This window comes from Pongo pygmaeus, chromosome 19 (genome assembly GCF_028885625.2).
Source record: "Pongo pygmaeus isolate AG05252 chromosome 19, NHGRI_mPonPyg2-v2.0_pri, whole genome shotgun sequence".
Taxonomy (NCBI): Eukaryota; Metazoa; Chordata; class Mammalia; order Primates; family Hominidae; genus Pongo; species Pongo pygmaeus.
In genome coordinates this window covers 47,242,377-47,256,573 of record NC_072392.2, presented here as the reverse complement: position 1 = coordinate 47,256,573, position 14,197 = coordinate 47,242,377, and the positions used below count along the sequence as shown (strand labels likewise).

The 14,197-nt window shown below is 54.1% G+C and overlaps 1 protein-coding gene across 4 annotated transcripts in view; it reads left to right on the top strand.

Annotated features, from left to right (window-relative positions):
• Window positions 1-14,197, top strand: part of RAB11FIP4 (RAB11 family interacting protein 4) — a 143,029-nt gene that overhangs the window by 94,523 nt on the left and 34,309 nt on the right. Inside the window, exon 1 of one of the 4 annotated variants that reach the window (XM_054459928.2) lies at window positions 790-1,059. The exons of 2 other annotated variants lie outside the window; for them this stretch is intronic. In XM_054459928.2, the coding sequence (XP_054315903.2) occupies window positions 1,030-1,059 (30 nt within the window). In that variant the 5' untranslated portion in view covers window positions 790-1,029. Of the gene's footprint in view, window positions 1-789; window positions 1,060-14,197 lie in introns of those variants that run through there. One more of the 4 variants, XM_054459929.2, reaches the window with a different exon arrangement.

The following is a 14,197-nucleotide window of genomic DNA, read 5'->3' as shown; positions in this document are numbered from 1 at the left end:
GCCTTTTTAAAGTCCAGGGCATGGTTAAGAGTGATGGGGGATGGGGAGTACATTTTTAAACATTTAATTTTTTGTAGAGACGAGGTGTCGCTATGTTGCCCAGGCTGGTCTCAAACTCCTGGCCTCAAAGATCCTCCGCCTCGGCCACTTTGTCCGAGCCACTGTGCCCGGCCTGAGGGAACATGTTTGACACAAATAGTATTTACTAGCATTCAACAGGAAGGGTCCTCTCCTTTTTTTTTTTTTTTTTTTTTTTTGGTTCTTTAGTTCTCGTTGCCGCTTGGTTCTTTGTGTTCCTGGGCTGGTTATGGAGATGGTTCCGACTTCACATGAAAAGGCTGGGAAAGTTGTGGGTAGGACTCTGGATGAAAGTCAGCCTAGGCGCCCCCGGACTCATTAGGGGGTGGAGGCGGCGGCGGACCGTGTGGGGCGGGGTGCGCAGTGTGAGCCGGGGAGCGCCGGCCGGAATCTCACAGTGCGGTGACAAAAAACCGTGAGGGTGGCGCGGAACGGGCAAGAGACTACAGCGCCTACCTGGCAGGGGCGCGAGCTCACACGCCGCTTCCTGGAGTCCCGGCCCGGGCCGCACTAAGCCGGGCGGACCCAGGCGAGCTCCACCTCCGGAGGCGGGGCCGGCCGCGCGGCCATTGGTCGGCGCCCTGGAGCCACCTGCCCCTACCTTGGGGGCGGGGTTACCTGGGCCCCGCCCCGCGGCTCGGGTTCCTGGGCCGCGTCCCGGTCCTCCGCCCCCGCCCCCGCCCCGCCCCGGCGCGAGGCCCCGCCCCCGAGTCCCGGGGCCCAGGCGCCTCGTGATGTCACCGCAGCTTTGATACAAAGAGCCCTTCGGCCCACGCGGGTCTCCCGGCAACGGGCGGGGGCGGGGCCGCGCCTTCCACTGGTGCCCAGAAGTGCGAGCGGCGGCGGCGCGGCCGGGATTGTTCCTGCGCTTCGGGGCTGCCCGCCGCGTCCCCGCGCGCCGCCGACCCGCGCCCGCTGGCTTCCGCGCCTCTGCCGGGGACCGGCCCGCGGATGCGCACCCCGCCAGCTCTCGGGAGCCAGGTAAGCGGAGGCCCCGGGGCTGGCGCTCGCAGGGCTCCGGCGGCGCGCACCTGGCTCGGCCGGGCCCGCGGCCCCGGGAAGTTGGCGGAGAGCGGACTTGGCCTGGGAGGTCGGGTTACCTGAGCCATCTCGTTCGGCCGCAAGTAGAAGCCGCTGCCAGGTGCGCGGGTGGCGGCTCCTTCCCCAGCGCAGTTCCAGGAAGTGCTTTTAGTGGGCTAGGAAGGGGGCTCGTTTGCTGGGGCGCCTCCCTGGGGACCCGACGGCGCGCCCCACCTCCGCCCGTAGCGCCCCTGCCCTCCTGCCCTTGCGGGATCGGCGTGGTCCCCAGCGCCGTACCCTTGGGCCGGGTCCCCGAGGGGGCTGAGCGCCGCGAAGTTTTTCTGTAGCTCTTGGCGGCTGCACAGAGCCTGTTTCTTGGCTTCCCCCGTCCCTCTGGGCGGGTGGAGGTGGGGAGTCCTCGGGGCCAGCCCAGGTCGTGGTGTGGGGCCGGGGCCCTGCCTCTCCTCAGCCGAAAAGCTGCAGTGGTGGGAGGTGTGTTGTGGCCCTTGAGGCGGCCGGTCTGCCCCGGTGGTGGGAGCTGCTGGCACAGCCGCTTCTCTGTGCGGGCGACAAGTGTCTCCCAGGTCCTGACGGCGCAGTCTCTGGAGAGCGTGTCTGTGCTGTGGGGAACTGGGTTCCGACACAGCCCCGGACCCTACTCCTCGACCGTGCAAACTCTCCAGTGCCTCCTCTTTCCCTTTTCCCTCACCCTGCTCTCCCACAGAGGGCTGGAAATGACACCTCACACGCCCCGAGGGCCATGCCAGTTTTCCTTGACTGACCGATTTTCTCAAAGCAGTGTGAGAGGTCTGGGTCCTGTCTCTGCACTTAGCCTCCACCAGGTCTTGGAGTGGCAGCACCCTGGGCTGGTTCCTGGTGATCCACCAAACCTCTGCCCTGCCCTCCCAGAGCAGGAGGCAGGTGGCATTGGCTTGGGCTCCTGGGACGCTGAAAAGAAATGGGGCAGGCACATTCCTTAGAACATCCCCAGGTCCTGCCCCAGCTGAAGAGTGGTTACAGTGGTTGCTGGGATGGGAAAAAGGAGACTCAAAGGGGTCGGAGGCAGTACTAATTGTGTGCCACTAGACCTCTGCAATGGGAGCTCTCTCACTCCCCCCCCATCCTCCCCCCACCAACTTAGCCTTGCGTTGGTGGAGTGCCTGAGTCGCTGGCTTTGACTGGGATCTCCCCCAGATGCTGGCACCCTGGCACTGGCCCAAACCTTACCCTGCTTTCTGGCTTTCGGGGACTGTTGATTATGTTCCCAGGGAACATTACACACGGGACACTTCCCTGCCTTCAAGGTGTTTGCAAGCTCAGGCAGTCTGAATACTGGGTCTGCTCTGGGCCTGCCCAGCTCTTCCAAGTTGATTGCAAGTTGCCTACAGTTGTCTTTGAGGTCCCTGTGACTTCACAGGGGAGAGTGTGGCCTGGCGGGGCGAGGGAAGCCGCTTGGGTTCTTCACTGCAGAAGGCAGCACCGCTTGGGCAAAAGCGTAGTGGAGAACAGCTTCGGAATTTGAAGGGGGGGCCTGGGCTTAGGCGAAGGGGGTGGAGTAAATGACTAAGGCCAGTAGAAGAGATAAGACTGGGCCGGAGGCGAGGGGCGGGACTAGCCAGGCCAGGTGAGCCAGCTGGAAGGCATGACCTTTGCCCTAAGGGAGGTCTGTAGGAGAGACTGCTTGGAGCCTGCCCTCGGAAGGGACTTTTAGCCAAGTGGGGGAGGAAAAGCAGAAGAAATTAGAAGGCCCATTGGGTTCTAAGCCATCTCCTTCGGGGTTCCAGGGGCAGCCTGCACTCGGAAGACTCTGGGCTGCAGCTTGAGATACTCCACCGGCCCCCACTCTCCGTCCCGACCATCTGTGCCACTTCTAAAGCATGCTAGTGCCTTCCTAGCCCTTCCCCTCCTGGTAGGCAGGCTGCTTCAGACCCAAGGTTTTCTCTTTGGCCATTCACCTGGGGCCCTCGCAACTCCCTCCTTCATCTGCACCCATAGGTATCTGGCAGTTCCCGATCTGGGCAGCCTGTTATGCTGAAGTTTTTCACAACTGATTCTGTTCTGAGGAGACTTCACAATTTCACTTTATATGTTTTAGGTATGGGTAAGGAGGGGGTGAAGGGGGCAGGAGAGGCTCCCAGTGAAATAGCAGGTGAGCAGTTCCCAGAAGGCAGGCATCTCTGAATGGGAAAGGGCATGCTGTTTCCCCGCACAGGGCTCATTGTGTTTGAAAAGGAAGCATCTTTTTTTTTTTTTAATTGAGTTGAGACAGGATTTTGCTCTATGGCCCAGGCTGGAGTCAAGTGGTGTGATCAGGGCTCACTGCAGCCTCCCACCCTCCCAGGCTCAAGCAATCTTCCCACCTCAGTCTCAGCTGGGACTACAGGTGTGTGCCACCCTGCATCTGGCTAATTTTTGTTTTTGTTTTTGTAGAGATGGGGTTTTGCCATGTTGTCCAGGCTGGTCTTAAACTCCTGGGCTGAAGCGTTCCACCTGCCTCAGCTTCCCAAAGCGCTGGGACTACAGGCATGAGCCACCACACCCAGCTGAAGCATCTTTATCTGTTCGTGCCTGCTGTCTGGTGTTAGCAGTGGGGCACAGTGCCCTGGCCTTGCCAGGCATACAGAACCCCCGGGGCTGGGCTCTGTCTTCCTCTGGGTGAGCTCTGCTGGCTCTTGACTCAGGAACTGGGCACTTATGGCTTCAAACACTGGCCTCGAAGATCAATGCCCAGTTACTTGGTCTCAGGTCTCATGGCTGGATTATTGAGTGGTCCCATCCATACCAGTTAGGCACCACAAGACAGGCACGCTGATTTGGCAGTCCCACCTGGTGCCTTACTGGATGTCGTACGATCTTTGCCCCTGAATGGTACCACAGTCTCCCTCACCAGGAGGCGTTTCAGGACACAGAGGCTTCCCCATCTCTGTTCGCTCAGCCCCCAGCACATTTCCCAGTACAGGGCAAGTGGTACTGAATTCGTTCACCAGATTCTTCATTGTCTACTTTGTGCCAGATTCTGTGCTGGGCACTGGAGATACAGCAGTGAACAAAACAGATGAGGACCCCTGCCTTCAAGGAGCTCACAGGATGGTAGTGAGGCAGGTAGAGCAGTAAAACACGGAGTATGGGAGTTGGCAGGAGGGAAAGCAGGGAAGGGGAGGGAGTGCTGGGTTTCAGAGTCAGACAGGGAAGTCCTCACTGAGAAGGTGACATCCCGACGAAAGAGGTTCAGGCAGAGAAAAGAGGAACTGCAAGGGCCCTGAGGTGGGACGGTGGCTGGCATGCTATGTCTGTCCACAGAACTACAAGACAGGATGTGATTGGAGAGCAAGCCAGGGCTGGGGGGACAGGGGACAAGCTCAGAGAGATGGGGGACCACCCAATGCTGTGACAACCCAGAATCCCAGGAGGAGGAGGAGAGGGGACTGACAGTACAAGTGAGACTAGAAATCCACAGGCACGAGCTGCCTTCCATTGCTCTGCCCTTCTCAGAACCTCTGCGTCAAGGGGATTTGGGCATTGAGGCATTTCTGGAGGACGGGCTTCTGTGGCCACTACTGCCACGGACTTCCCTGCCCTCAGCTTGAGTCGGGTCAGACGAGCCTGTCCATGTGAACGTGGAAACATTTCCTGCCAGACTATGCTGTTGGCCACCACACGAATCAAACCAGCAAAGGGCACACCGGCGATATGCATACAGCTGTGTCTCTGACAGCTGCCTGGGCCTGCCTGCTGTTCCCACAGGTCAGCTCCTATCGGGCAGGGACAGGTCCTGCTCTCAAGGCTCATAAAGCAGCCGGCAGCCTGCCCGTGTTTTCCGCGCTCTGGCCTGTGCCACCCAGGCTGTCTCCTCATCTCTTGTCTGATCCTCAAGGGCTCCCTGGCCTCCCTCTTCACTCCCTCTGCCTGTGGGCGGGCAGCAGCACGGTTCTATGGAGTCCTAAGGACCACAGGGAGTCACTCCCACATTTGAGCAGCAACTTTGGGTTTAGTCTGTCCAGTTTAGGGCCCCAGATCATATATATGTGTGTACACACACATGTGGGTTTGTGTGTCATGCGGCATTCGGATGGGGCATCCTGTTCATCCACCCCCCTGCTATGGGATGGCTGAGGGTTGGGGTGCCCTCCGAGTTTTTGGTGGGTGGGGCTTCAGCAGGGTGTCTTGGCTACCTCTCCTGGCCAGCACATGTTCTCCTGGGAGGATTTGCAGCTTTGGGCCTGACCACAGTTCCAAGCAGCATGATCTGGAGCCCACACTGGGTGGGCAGGCTGCAGAGAAGGTGCCCCCAAAAGCCTGGATGGCACCCTTATCTGTTTTCATTTGGAGCTATTTTCTCATTTTCTCATGCCAAGTGTCTGACTACACATGGCAGTCCTTCCCCAAGTGTTTGCGGCTTCATCATAATACTGTTAATTGAATGGAATTTGTCATTGGCCAGCTTCTGTGGACCCCATTCAAGGCTGAGTGGATGCTGGGGGCACCCAGCTGGCCTTGCTCAGAGGGGTCCCGAGCGTCTTGGTGCTTCAGGAGCTGAGCCCCCCTCAAGAGCGTTGATGACCAAGAGCTCAGATTCTCAGAACTCCCCTGAGCACCCAGACAGCCTGGGTAGTTACTTCTTCACTTTACCATGACCTGGAAAGGAGATAAGACAGGGAGGAGAACATAGGCAACCAGAAAGATGTGCAGCCTACAAAGGTCGTATGAAGGTCAGAGGGGTGGCTGTGGTGGCCCAGAGCTGTCGGGTCTGGGTGACCTCCAGCCCAGAACCACCTGGCAGGCCAGTGCTAGTCATGCCAGCATTTCCAAACCCACTTCTTGACTGACCTTAAGAAATGGGAAGTTTTCCAACTGTTGGTCACATTTTTAATTGATTTAACCTGCTTCATCTTCCCAGACAAGTGGGTTCTTTCCCAACAACGTAAACATTAATTCAGATGAAAACAAAGCTCTGTAGAAGTTATTAATATCTGTGGCTCTGCTCATGGGAGCCTTTCTCTTTTGAGGTACCAGAAAGAGGAAGGCCTAAACAGAACTGGAGTGTGGGAGAGTGGGCGGGCTCTCTCTCTTTAGTCATCTGCGGTCACCCCTCACCCCTCTGCGCTCTGCAAGCCTGATACCGTGGAAAGGGAACCCACATTTCAAATAGCTGCTGCTGCTCCAGTGAACTTGGGGTAAGGGAGCTGAGGGGTGTCTGCCCTCTGCACCAGACTCAAGTCTCCCTCCTAGAATAGGAGCGAGAATAGCAGCAAGTACCTGCCCCCTGCTCCCTCATTTTCCTGGAAGAAATGCCTACCTAAGACACAGACACCTTCATCCCACGCTTTGTCACCCAATGCCTGTTTCCTTAAGGAGAAAAAATGGGCACCAGAAAACTTCTAGGTCTAGATCCTGGCTCTGTTGCTCGCTAGTTGTGGAACTTTGGACAGGCGACCTCACCCTTCTGATCTCACTTTCCCTGGCCTCACTCTTCACTCCCTCTGCCTGTGGGCGGGCAGCAGCATGGTTCTGTGGGGTCCTAAGGACCCCAGGGAGTCACTCCCACATTTGGGCAGCAGCTTTGGGTTTAGTCTGTCCAGTTTAGGGCCCCAGATCATATATGTGTGTGTGCACACACGTGTGTGTTTGCATGTCAGGCAGATGGTGCATCCTGTTCATCTACTCCCCTGCTGTGGGGTGGCTGAGGGTTGGGGTGCCCAACATGTACAATGGGGTTGATAATAGCACCTGCCTCGCAGGGTGATGGTGAAAATAAAATGAGCCGTGGTGATTTAAAATGCCCAGTCTAGGTTCTGGCCTTTACTTAGTTGGCACTCATGGACGGTTAGATGGTTAGAGAGGCAGGCCAGTTTAGTACCAAAATGCCTTCAGAGTCAGGCTGTCTCTGGGTTCAAATCCTGGCTCTGCCCCTTGCTATTTGTGGAATCTTAGACAAGTTACTTAACTTCTCTGTGCCTCAGCTTCCCCACCTGTAAAATGAGGATGAGGCTAGTACCTCCCTCACAGCGTTCGTGGTAAGGCTCAAATATGTAAATGTATGAAAAGCACTTAAAACTGTGCTTTGAGGTGAGCTGTTATTCTTAGTTCCTGCAGGCTTCGGCTGGTTTGATTGTTGTGACTGATAACCTTCGCACCTAACAGAATGTCTTGCCAGGGAGCGTCATGGCCCAAACAGGAAGGTGGCAGGGGAAAAACTCCATTACTCAAGGGCCTTTGCAAGAGAAGCAAAACTCTACTTCCTCAGCTTCTGTGGGTTTTTAAATCTTTTTTTTCAATTTTAATTTTAATTTTTTTAAAAAAAGTAGAAATGAGGTGTTACTATGTTACCCAGGCTGATCTCGAATTCCTGCCCTCAGGTGATCCTCCCACCTCGGCCCCCAAAGTGCTGGAATTACAGGCATGAGCCACTGTGCCCAGCCAGCTTCTGTGTTTTTAACAAACCTGCTCGGGCTCTGCAGATACAGATTCTGGGTCTGGGGTGAAGTGACTAGCATTTGCGTGGCAGTCTGTGAATGAGATGCTAAGCAGCTTCCGAGGTAACAGACTTCTCCCCAGGTTCAGTGAGGGAGGCGGTACCTAGCCCATCCTTCCAGAGGCTGCTCACACTGCCAGGCTGTGGCTGGCCTGCCAAGGGGAGGATGGCCCTCCACACCTCGGCCCACCTGCCCTTCACGTCCAGTCAGAGCCTGCCTGTCCATCCACCTGTGCCTAGCTGGAAAAGCTGGCTTGGAGCAGTGCTGCCCGTCTGCCACTGCCAGCCCACAGCATCTGCCTTATTAAAATGCTGAGGCTCTGGCTGGCCACAAGCCCCAGGAGATTTGGAGAAAAGCCAGACAAAAAGGTGCAGGCTGTGCCGCCGCCCAGCCACACTGGGTGACTGCCTTTGGTAGTTGACCACAGAGTCATCCAGCTTGGCTGCCCAGAGGTCTATAGCTCCACTCAGGCGAAGCTGGCTAGCCTGGCCTAGCCTGGCTGGTTAGGTGGGCAGGACAGCCTCCGCTTGACTGATTTTTTTTTTTTTTTTGGAGACAGGGTTTCGCGTTTCTGCCCAGGCTAGGGTGCAATGATACAATCTTGGCTCACTGTAGCCTCGACCTCCTGGGCTCAAGTGATCCTCCCACCTCAGGGGCCTGAGTAGCTGGGTGCACCACCACTCCCGGCTGTTTATTCATTTGGTAGAGATGAGGTCTCACTATGTCGCCCACGCTGGTCTCAAACTTCTAGGCGCAAGCAATCCTTCCACCTTGGCCTCCCAAAGTGCTGGAATTACAGGCATGAGCCACCGTGCCTGACTCGTCTGACTGATGTTAGGCAACCTTGAATTGATGGCCTCCTGGTGAAATGAGGGTTCTTGTTGACAAGGCAGGTCTGGCCAACACATTTTTGTATGATTATCTGCACGATTGCATCAGTTATTAGCAAAGAAGGATTTTATAGCAGCAGGTGTGTGCTCATGTGCTTGTGTGGAGTTGTTGACTGCCCTTCACTGCACACACAGTCTGCGGAACTGTGACTGAATCCCTGTTCCCTACTCACACTTACCTGGTATTTTCTGGGATTCTAAGGCACATTCTTTTTTTCCTTTCCTTTTTTTCCATTTAACATCTTAAATTGGAATGTGTCGCACATTTGCGGATTATTATAATTTGACAGCGCCTTTTTCTTGGCATACTTGAAATAACGGTGCATTGTAAATTCAGAGGTGTCTCAGATTTAATGAAATAGAAACCAGATAACCTCTGGGGAACTTACATAATTTGTCCAGTTCCTCCAAGGAAGCAGGTGGAGCCACCTTGTAGTGGTGGCAGATTACATGAGGGGACGCTGATGTGGTTCAAGGGGACAAGCTTGGATTGGGCTTAGATTCCAGCTTTATGGCTCGCCAGCTGTGTGGCCTTGCAAAGTAGAGCGACCTCTCTGAGCCTCAGGATTTTCCTCCCATCACATGTGAATCGTGGCTCCACAGTTGTCATGGTTGTGTGCAAGGCAACATTCCCTGTTTCTCTTGCTGGGTATCATTTAAGGTTTGCCCCGTTCCATCTGGGTTCAGAGGGAAAATGAGGGCAGGGAGTGGGTCACTGGCCTTCCCAAGGGAGCAGAGGGAAGCTGGTGTTCCAAGGGCTTCTTGACTCAGTTTATAATCCTTGGACATTACTCTTCTTCCCTCGTCCTTCTCCCCCTTTGCCTGAGTTTTCATTTTCACATGTGTTTCCTTTTAGCGATTTTCTTTCAAATCTCTCCTCTCCCTTTCTGTAAAGTCTTCCCACATGTAGCCTCTTTGAAGCTCCCTGTGGTGGGAAAGGGGAGGAGGGCTCTGCCTGATGGCCTGGATGGCACAGACCTCAGAAGCCCAGTGTGCCGTGGTCCCTGCAAGCTTCAGCTCAAGTCCAAGTTCTGGTACCATCAGCGTTGCTAACTGCTGTTCCCGTGGCTGCAGGGTCAGCCTGAGTCCACTCCAGTGCACAGTGTTGTCCATGGGGTGCTGGATGTCCCATCGCTGAGAGCATTTGGTATTCTCTGTACCCTCCTTGCTGCATTAAAATCAGACCTGGTTCAAATCTCAGCCCTGCGACCTTTCATGAATTACTTAACCTCCTTGAACCTGTGTATTCTCATCTAAATAGTGGCTGATGCACACAAATACCTGGCACACAATAGGTGCTTAGCAGATGCGTGCTCTCCTTGTTCTCAAATGTTTAAGACTCCTTTGTGGACAGGCACGATGGTTCATGCCTGTAATCCTAGCACTTTGGGAGGCCAACGTGGGTGGATCACCTGAGGTCAAGAGTTCGAGACCAGCCTGACCAACATGGTGAAACCCCATCTCTACTGAAAATACAAAAATCAGCCCGGCGTGGTGGCAGGTGCCTGTAATCCCAGCTACCCAGGAGGCTGAGGCAGGAGAATCGCTGGAACCCGGAAGGCGGAGGCTGCAGTGAGCCGAGATCATGCCACTGCACTCCAGCCTGGGCGACAGAGTGATACTCCATCTCAAAAACAAAACAAAAAAAAACTACTTTGTGCTTTAGGTGCTAAGGATCTCAGGGAGTGCCAGCCAGTAGCACTGCTCCTGAGACAGATGGAGGAGTTCTGGGCAGGGGTCAGTGGCAAAGGCACAGGGGCCTGTGGGAGCAGGATGTGTCAGGGGCCCCGTCCTTCAGGATGGCTGGGCTGCAGTGGGGTGGAGCAGGACAGAGAGAGAGGAGGAAGAGTGGTGGGGTGGGCACCCATTCGGCACCTGCAGGGGTGCAGGTGACAAGGCTGCACAGGGTCTGGCTGGAGCAGTACAGAGGGTTAGGTGTGGGCTGTTCGTGGAAGTCGGGGCTGAGTTGGGGAGGCACCAGGAGACAGCCACATGGGGATGTCTGGGTGACAGTGGCCCCCAAGCAGGGGCTGAGCGTGCGCTGCTGGCTAGAGGGAGGCTTTAAGAGCAGTTGATGGTTTTAAACCTTGTTTTCCTCAGAGATCTTCTCTTTGCCCCTCTCCCTCTTGAGATTCCAATGAAAGCCAGTAACCCGACCTCCTCAATTTTGTGTGTAGTGTCAGAGATTCGAAGCTCCCTCTTTGATGAGGTGGTGCTTATGCCCCCTGTGCATAAGAAGCAGCATGTGCTGAGGCATTGGGGTGGGTAAAGGTGCCCAGGAGCCTGGGGTACTAGGGAAGGGGAGAGGCAGAGCATGTCCTGAGGCTGAGACCTGCTGGAAGGGGCTTTGCGAGCTGCTCTCAGGACCTGGGCCTGGTTCTGTGGGCAGTGGGGAGCTCACAAGCTCTTAGAGGGGATTCCCAATGGACTCCCTGGGAGGGAGGGTCTCCACCCCATGAGCCCCTAATGCCCTCTCACCTGTCCCCACTGCGGGAAAGCCTGCCCTGGCCGGAGGCCCTAAGCTGAGCTCTGGCCAGCTATGCTTGAATGACACCCTCTAACCCCCCATGCAAGACAGCAGCTTCTGGAACATGAAGCTTGGGTAGCTGGGTCTAGCAAAGGCCACAGGACAAAGAGAGACACCTGAACTGAGCTTGCTGGGAAGACCGTGGGGGCTCTTTGCTGATGGGAGGTACCAGAAGATGGGGCAGGGAGGAGGAGAAGGTTATAAAAACCAAGGGCTCTGGCAGGAGGCCCTGCAGGGTTGGGAGGAGGAGAGTCACCCTGCTGACCCTGACCTGCCTGCTCCAGAAGGGCGGGTCACATGGAGCCTTGGCCATTGGCTGTGGGTAAACGTCGGTGCTCTGCTGGCTGTCCAAGGCCTGAGGGTTCTGTGGTGGAGGAGGAGTTGGGTGGGAACCCGTGGGAACCCACCCTGGCTTTGGACCATGGGTCGGCTCCATCCAGGCATGCTCTCCTTGAGTTGGATAGTGGCCTCTCTGTGGAAAGTTCCATGTCAGCTCTTTGGAGGGTGCTCCCCTGAAAATGTAGCCTGACCTACCTGGTGAACTCTACGAGGAGAAAGAGCAGGCCTGAGCCACTGCTTTCCCTCCCAAACCTTCACTTTGAGTGAAGTGTTTCTCTCATCACTCCTCTTATGATGATGGTAAAGTATGGAGCCCCCAAAGCAAGCCCCACAGACTCTTGGCTGTGTGAGTAATTAAGCCCTCTCTTCAAAAAGCCACATCTTGAAAAGCTATAATTTGTAGCAAAAAATAGCTGCCCATTCCAAGAACCAGGAGAGCCCTTTATACGCACCCCATTCAACTGCAGCACGTTACTTCGCTTTTGATGCTTGAGTTGCTGGGACCTCTGGTCCACGCTTTCCTTGGGGGAACCAGAGATGCAGTGGCTGCGTGGGAACTGGAGCTTCCAGTAGGCATTTGGGAAATCTTTTCTGAGAATTTAGATGGGATGATTGAAATTAGGGAACTCCTGATTTGGGTTTGCATGGCTCCAACTTTTTGTGGGAGTCCAAAGGGGAGTAAAGAGAAAAACTGCAGGATATTTCAGGGTAAAGTGGATGAGACTCTCTGGACACCATTCCCCCACTTTTTCTTTTCCTTTTTCCTTTCTTTCTTCTTCTTTTTTTTTTTTTTTTTTTTTTTTTTAGATGGAGTTTCACTCTGTCGCCAGGCTGGAATACAGTGGCACAGTCTCAGCTCACCGCAACCTCCTACCCCCTGGTTCAAGCGATTCTCCTGCCTCAGCCTCCCAAGTAGCTGGGATTACAGGCACGTGCCACCGTGTCCAGCTAATTTTTGTATTTTTTAGTAGAGATGGGGTTTCACCATGTTGACCAGGATGGTCTCAATCTCCTGACCTCGTGATCCGCCCACCTCGGCCTCCCAAAGTGCTGGGATTACAGGCATGAGTCACCGCACCCAGCCACATTTCCCCATCTATAAGGAGGAAAATGATAATTACTTGCAGGGAGTTTACCACCTCTGTAAAGCACAGAGCAGACTGGCCACGTGGTAGGCGCCCTCGTATGTCAACTTTGTTCTCTTTCTCTGAGTTGTGGCTCCACCAGCTATTTGTAGACAGGAGATCTTTGTGACTTCAGGTAGGTGATGGGGGACTGAAAGCTAAGAGGAAACACCTCCCCTGACCTGCAGCTTCTCTTTGAGCTGGCATGCCTGGAATTCTTGGGGCTGGCTGCTGGGTTTGTTTTCCAGATGTGGAAGCAATTTAAGTTCTGTTTTCTTAATCCCCAACAGTTTGCCTCCGAAGTCCACATTCTCATTTGAAAATCAAGGCCGTTGGCTCTGTTTGCAGGGCAGAGGGTAGGCTAGATAGCCTCTTCAAACCCTTTTTGTTTAGGAAATGGGCTTACTGGGGCACTCAGATCTGGGACCCAGGGCGTTGTTGGGACAGTCACACCCCATCCAGGACTTGGTTAAAAGGTGAGTTCACTTTCTCTGTGGGTCTTCCTTGGAGATGATTCACTGAGCTAAATTCAGCTGCACCTTGGTTACAAACCAGCTCTAGACCGCTGTGGCGTGGTGGGGGTGGGGCTCGGGTTTGGGCCATGTCACAGGCCAGCTGGCGTCCCTCTGAGCAGCGTGCCCACGTGTCCCGGGGGCAGTAGTGGCCCTCCTTCCCACACTGACCACAACAGAGGGAGGAAAATGCTCCAGATGTCAAGTAGCCAGAAATACTGTCTGGCACGGAGAAACTGGTAATATCTTGTTCAGTTACTGAGTGCTGCTGGTCACAGAGACAGCCTGACCCAGGATAAAAGGCTCCTTGTGTGAGGGCCTGTGGCTCCAGGGCTAACTGCTGATTTCTTCTCTTGTAAAGCAATCGCTATGTAGGTAAAATACCTTTTACATTTGTCTTATAACTATACTAAATACAGTTTGGGCAAACAAAAATGGCCTTTGCAATTCTAACGTCTCTGAACTGTGCATATGCTTCTCTGAAATTGAAATAGAATACTTGAGAGAACGCACAAGAAAATGGAAATGGCTGGGCATGGTGGCTCATGCCTGTAATCCCAGCACTTTGGGAGGCTGAGGCGGGCAGATCATGAGGTCAAGAGATTGAGACCATCCTGGCCAGCATGGTGAAACCCCGTCTCTACTAAAAATACAAAAATTAGCTGGGTGTGATGGCACCTGCCTGTAGTCCCAGCTACTCAGGAGGCTGAGGCAGGAGAGTCGCTTGAACTCGGGAGGCAGAGGTTGCAATGAGCCGAGATTGTGCCACTGCACTCCAGCCTGGTGACAGAGTGAGACTCCATCTCAAAAAAAAAAAAAAAAAAAAGAAAAAAAGAAAATGGAAATAACTTACTTAGATTGGCATATAGTGTTTATAGAATGCCATCCTGATAATCATAGATTCACCAAGCTTTGATTTCAACAAAATATCATCTCTTAAGAAGTAGCAGTATTTCAAACTAATCATGAAAAAGAGAATACAACTTTTTTTTTTTTTTTAGGACAGACCAAAAATAAATCCCTGAGTCTCTTGAGTAGGTTCTGGAAATCCAGTTACAGATGCTCCTTGATGGGGTTACGTCCCGATAAACCCATTGTATATTGGAAGTATCATAAGTTAAAAAAAAATAAAAGAAAAAAATGCGTTTAATACATCTCACCTACCAAACACCATAGCTTAGCCTAGGCTACCTTAAATGTGCCCAAACACTTACTTTAGCCTACAGTTGGGCAA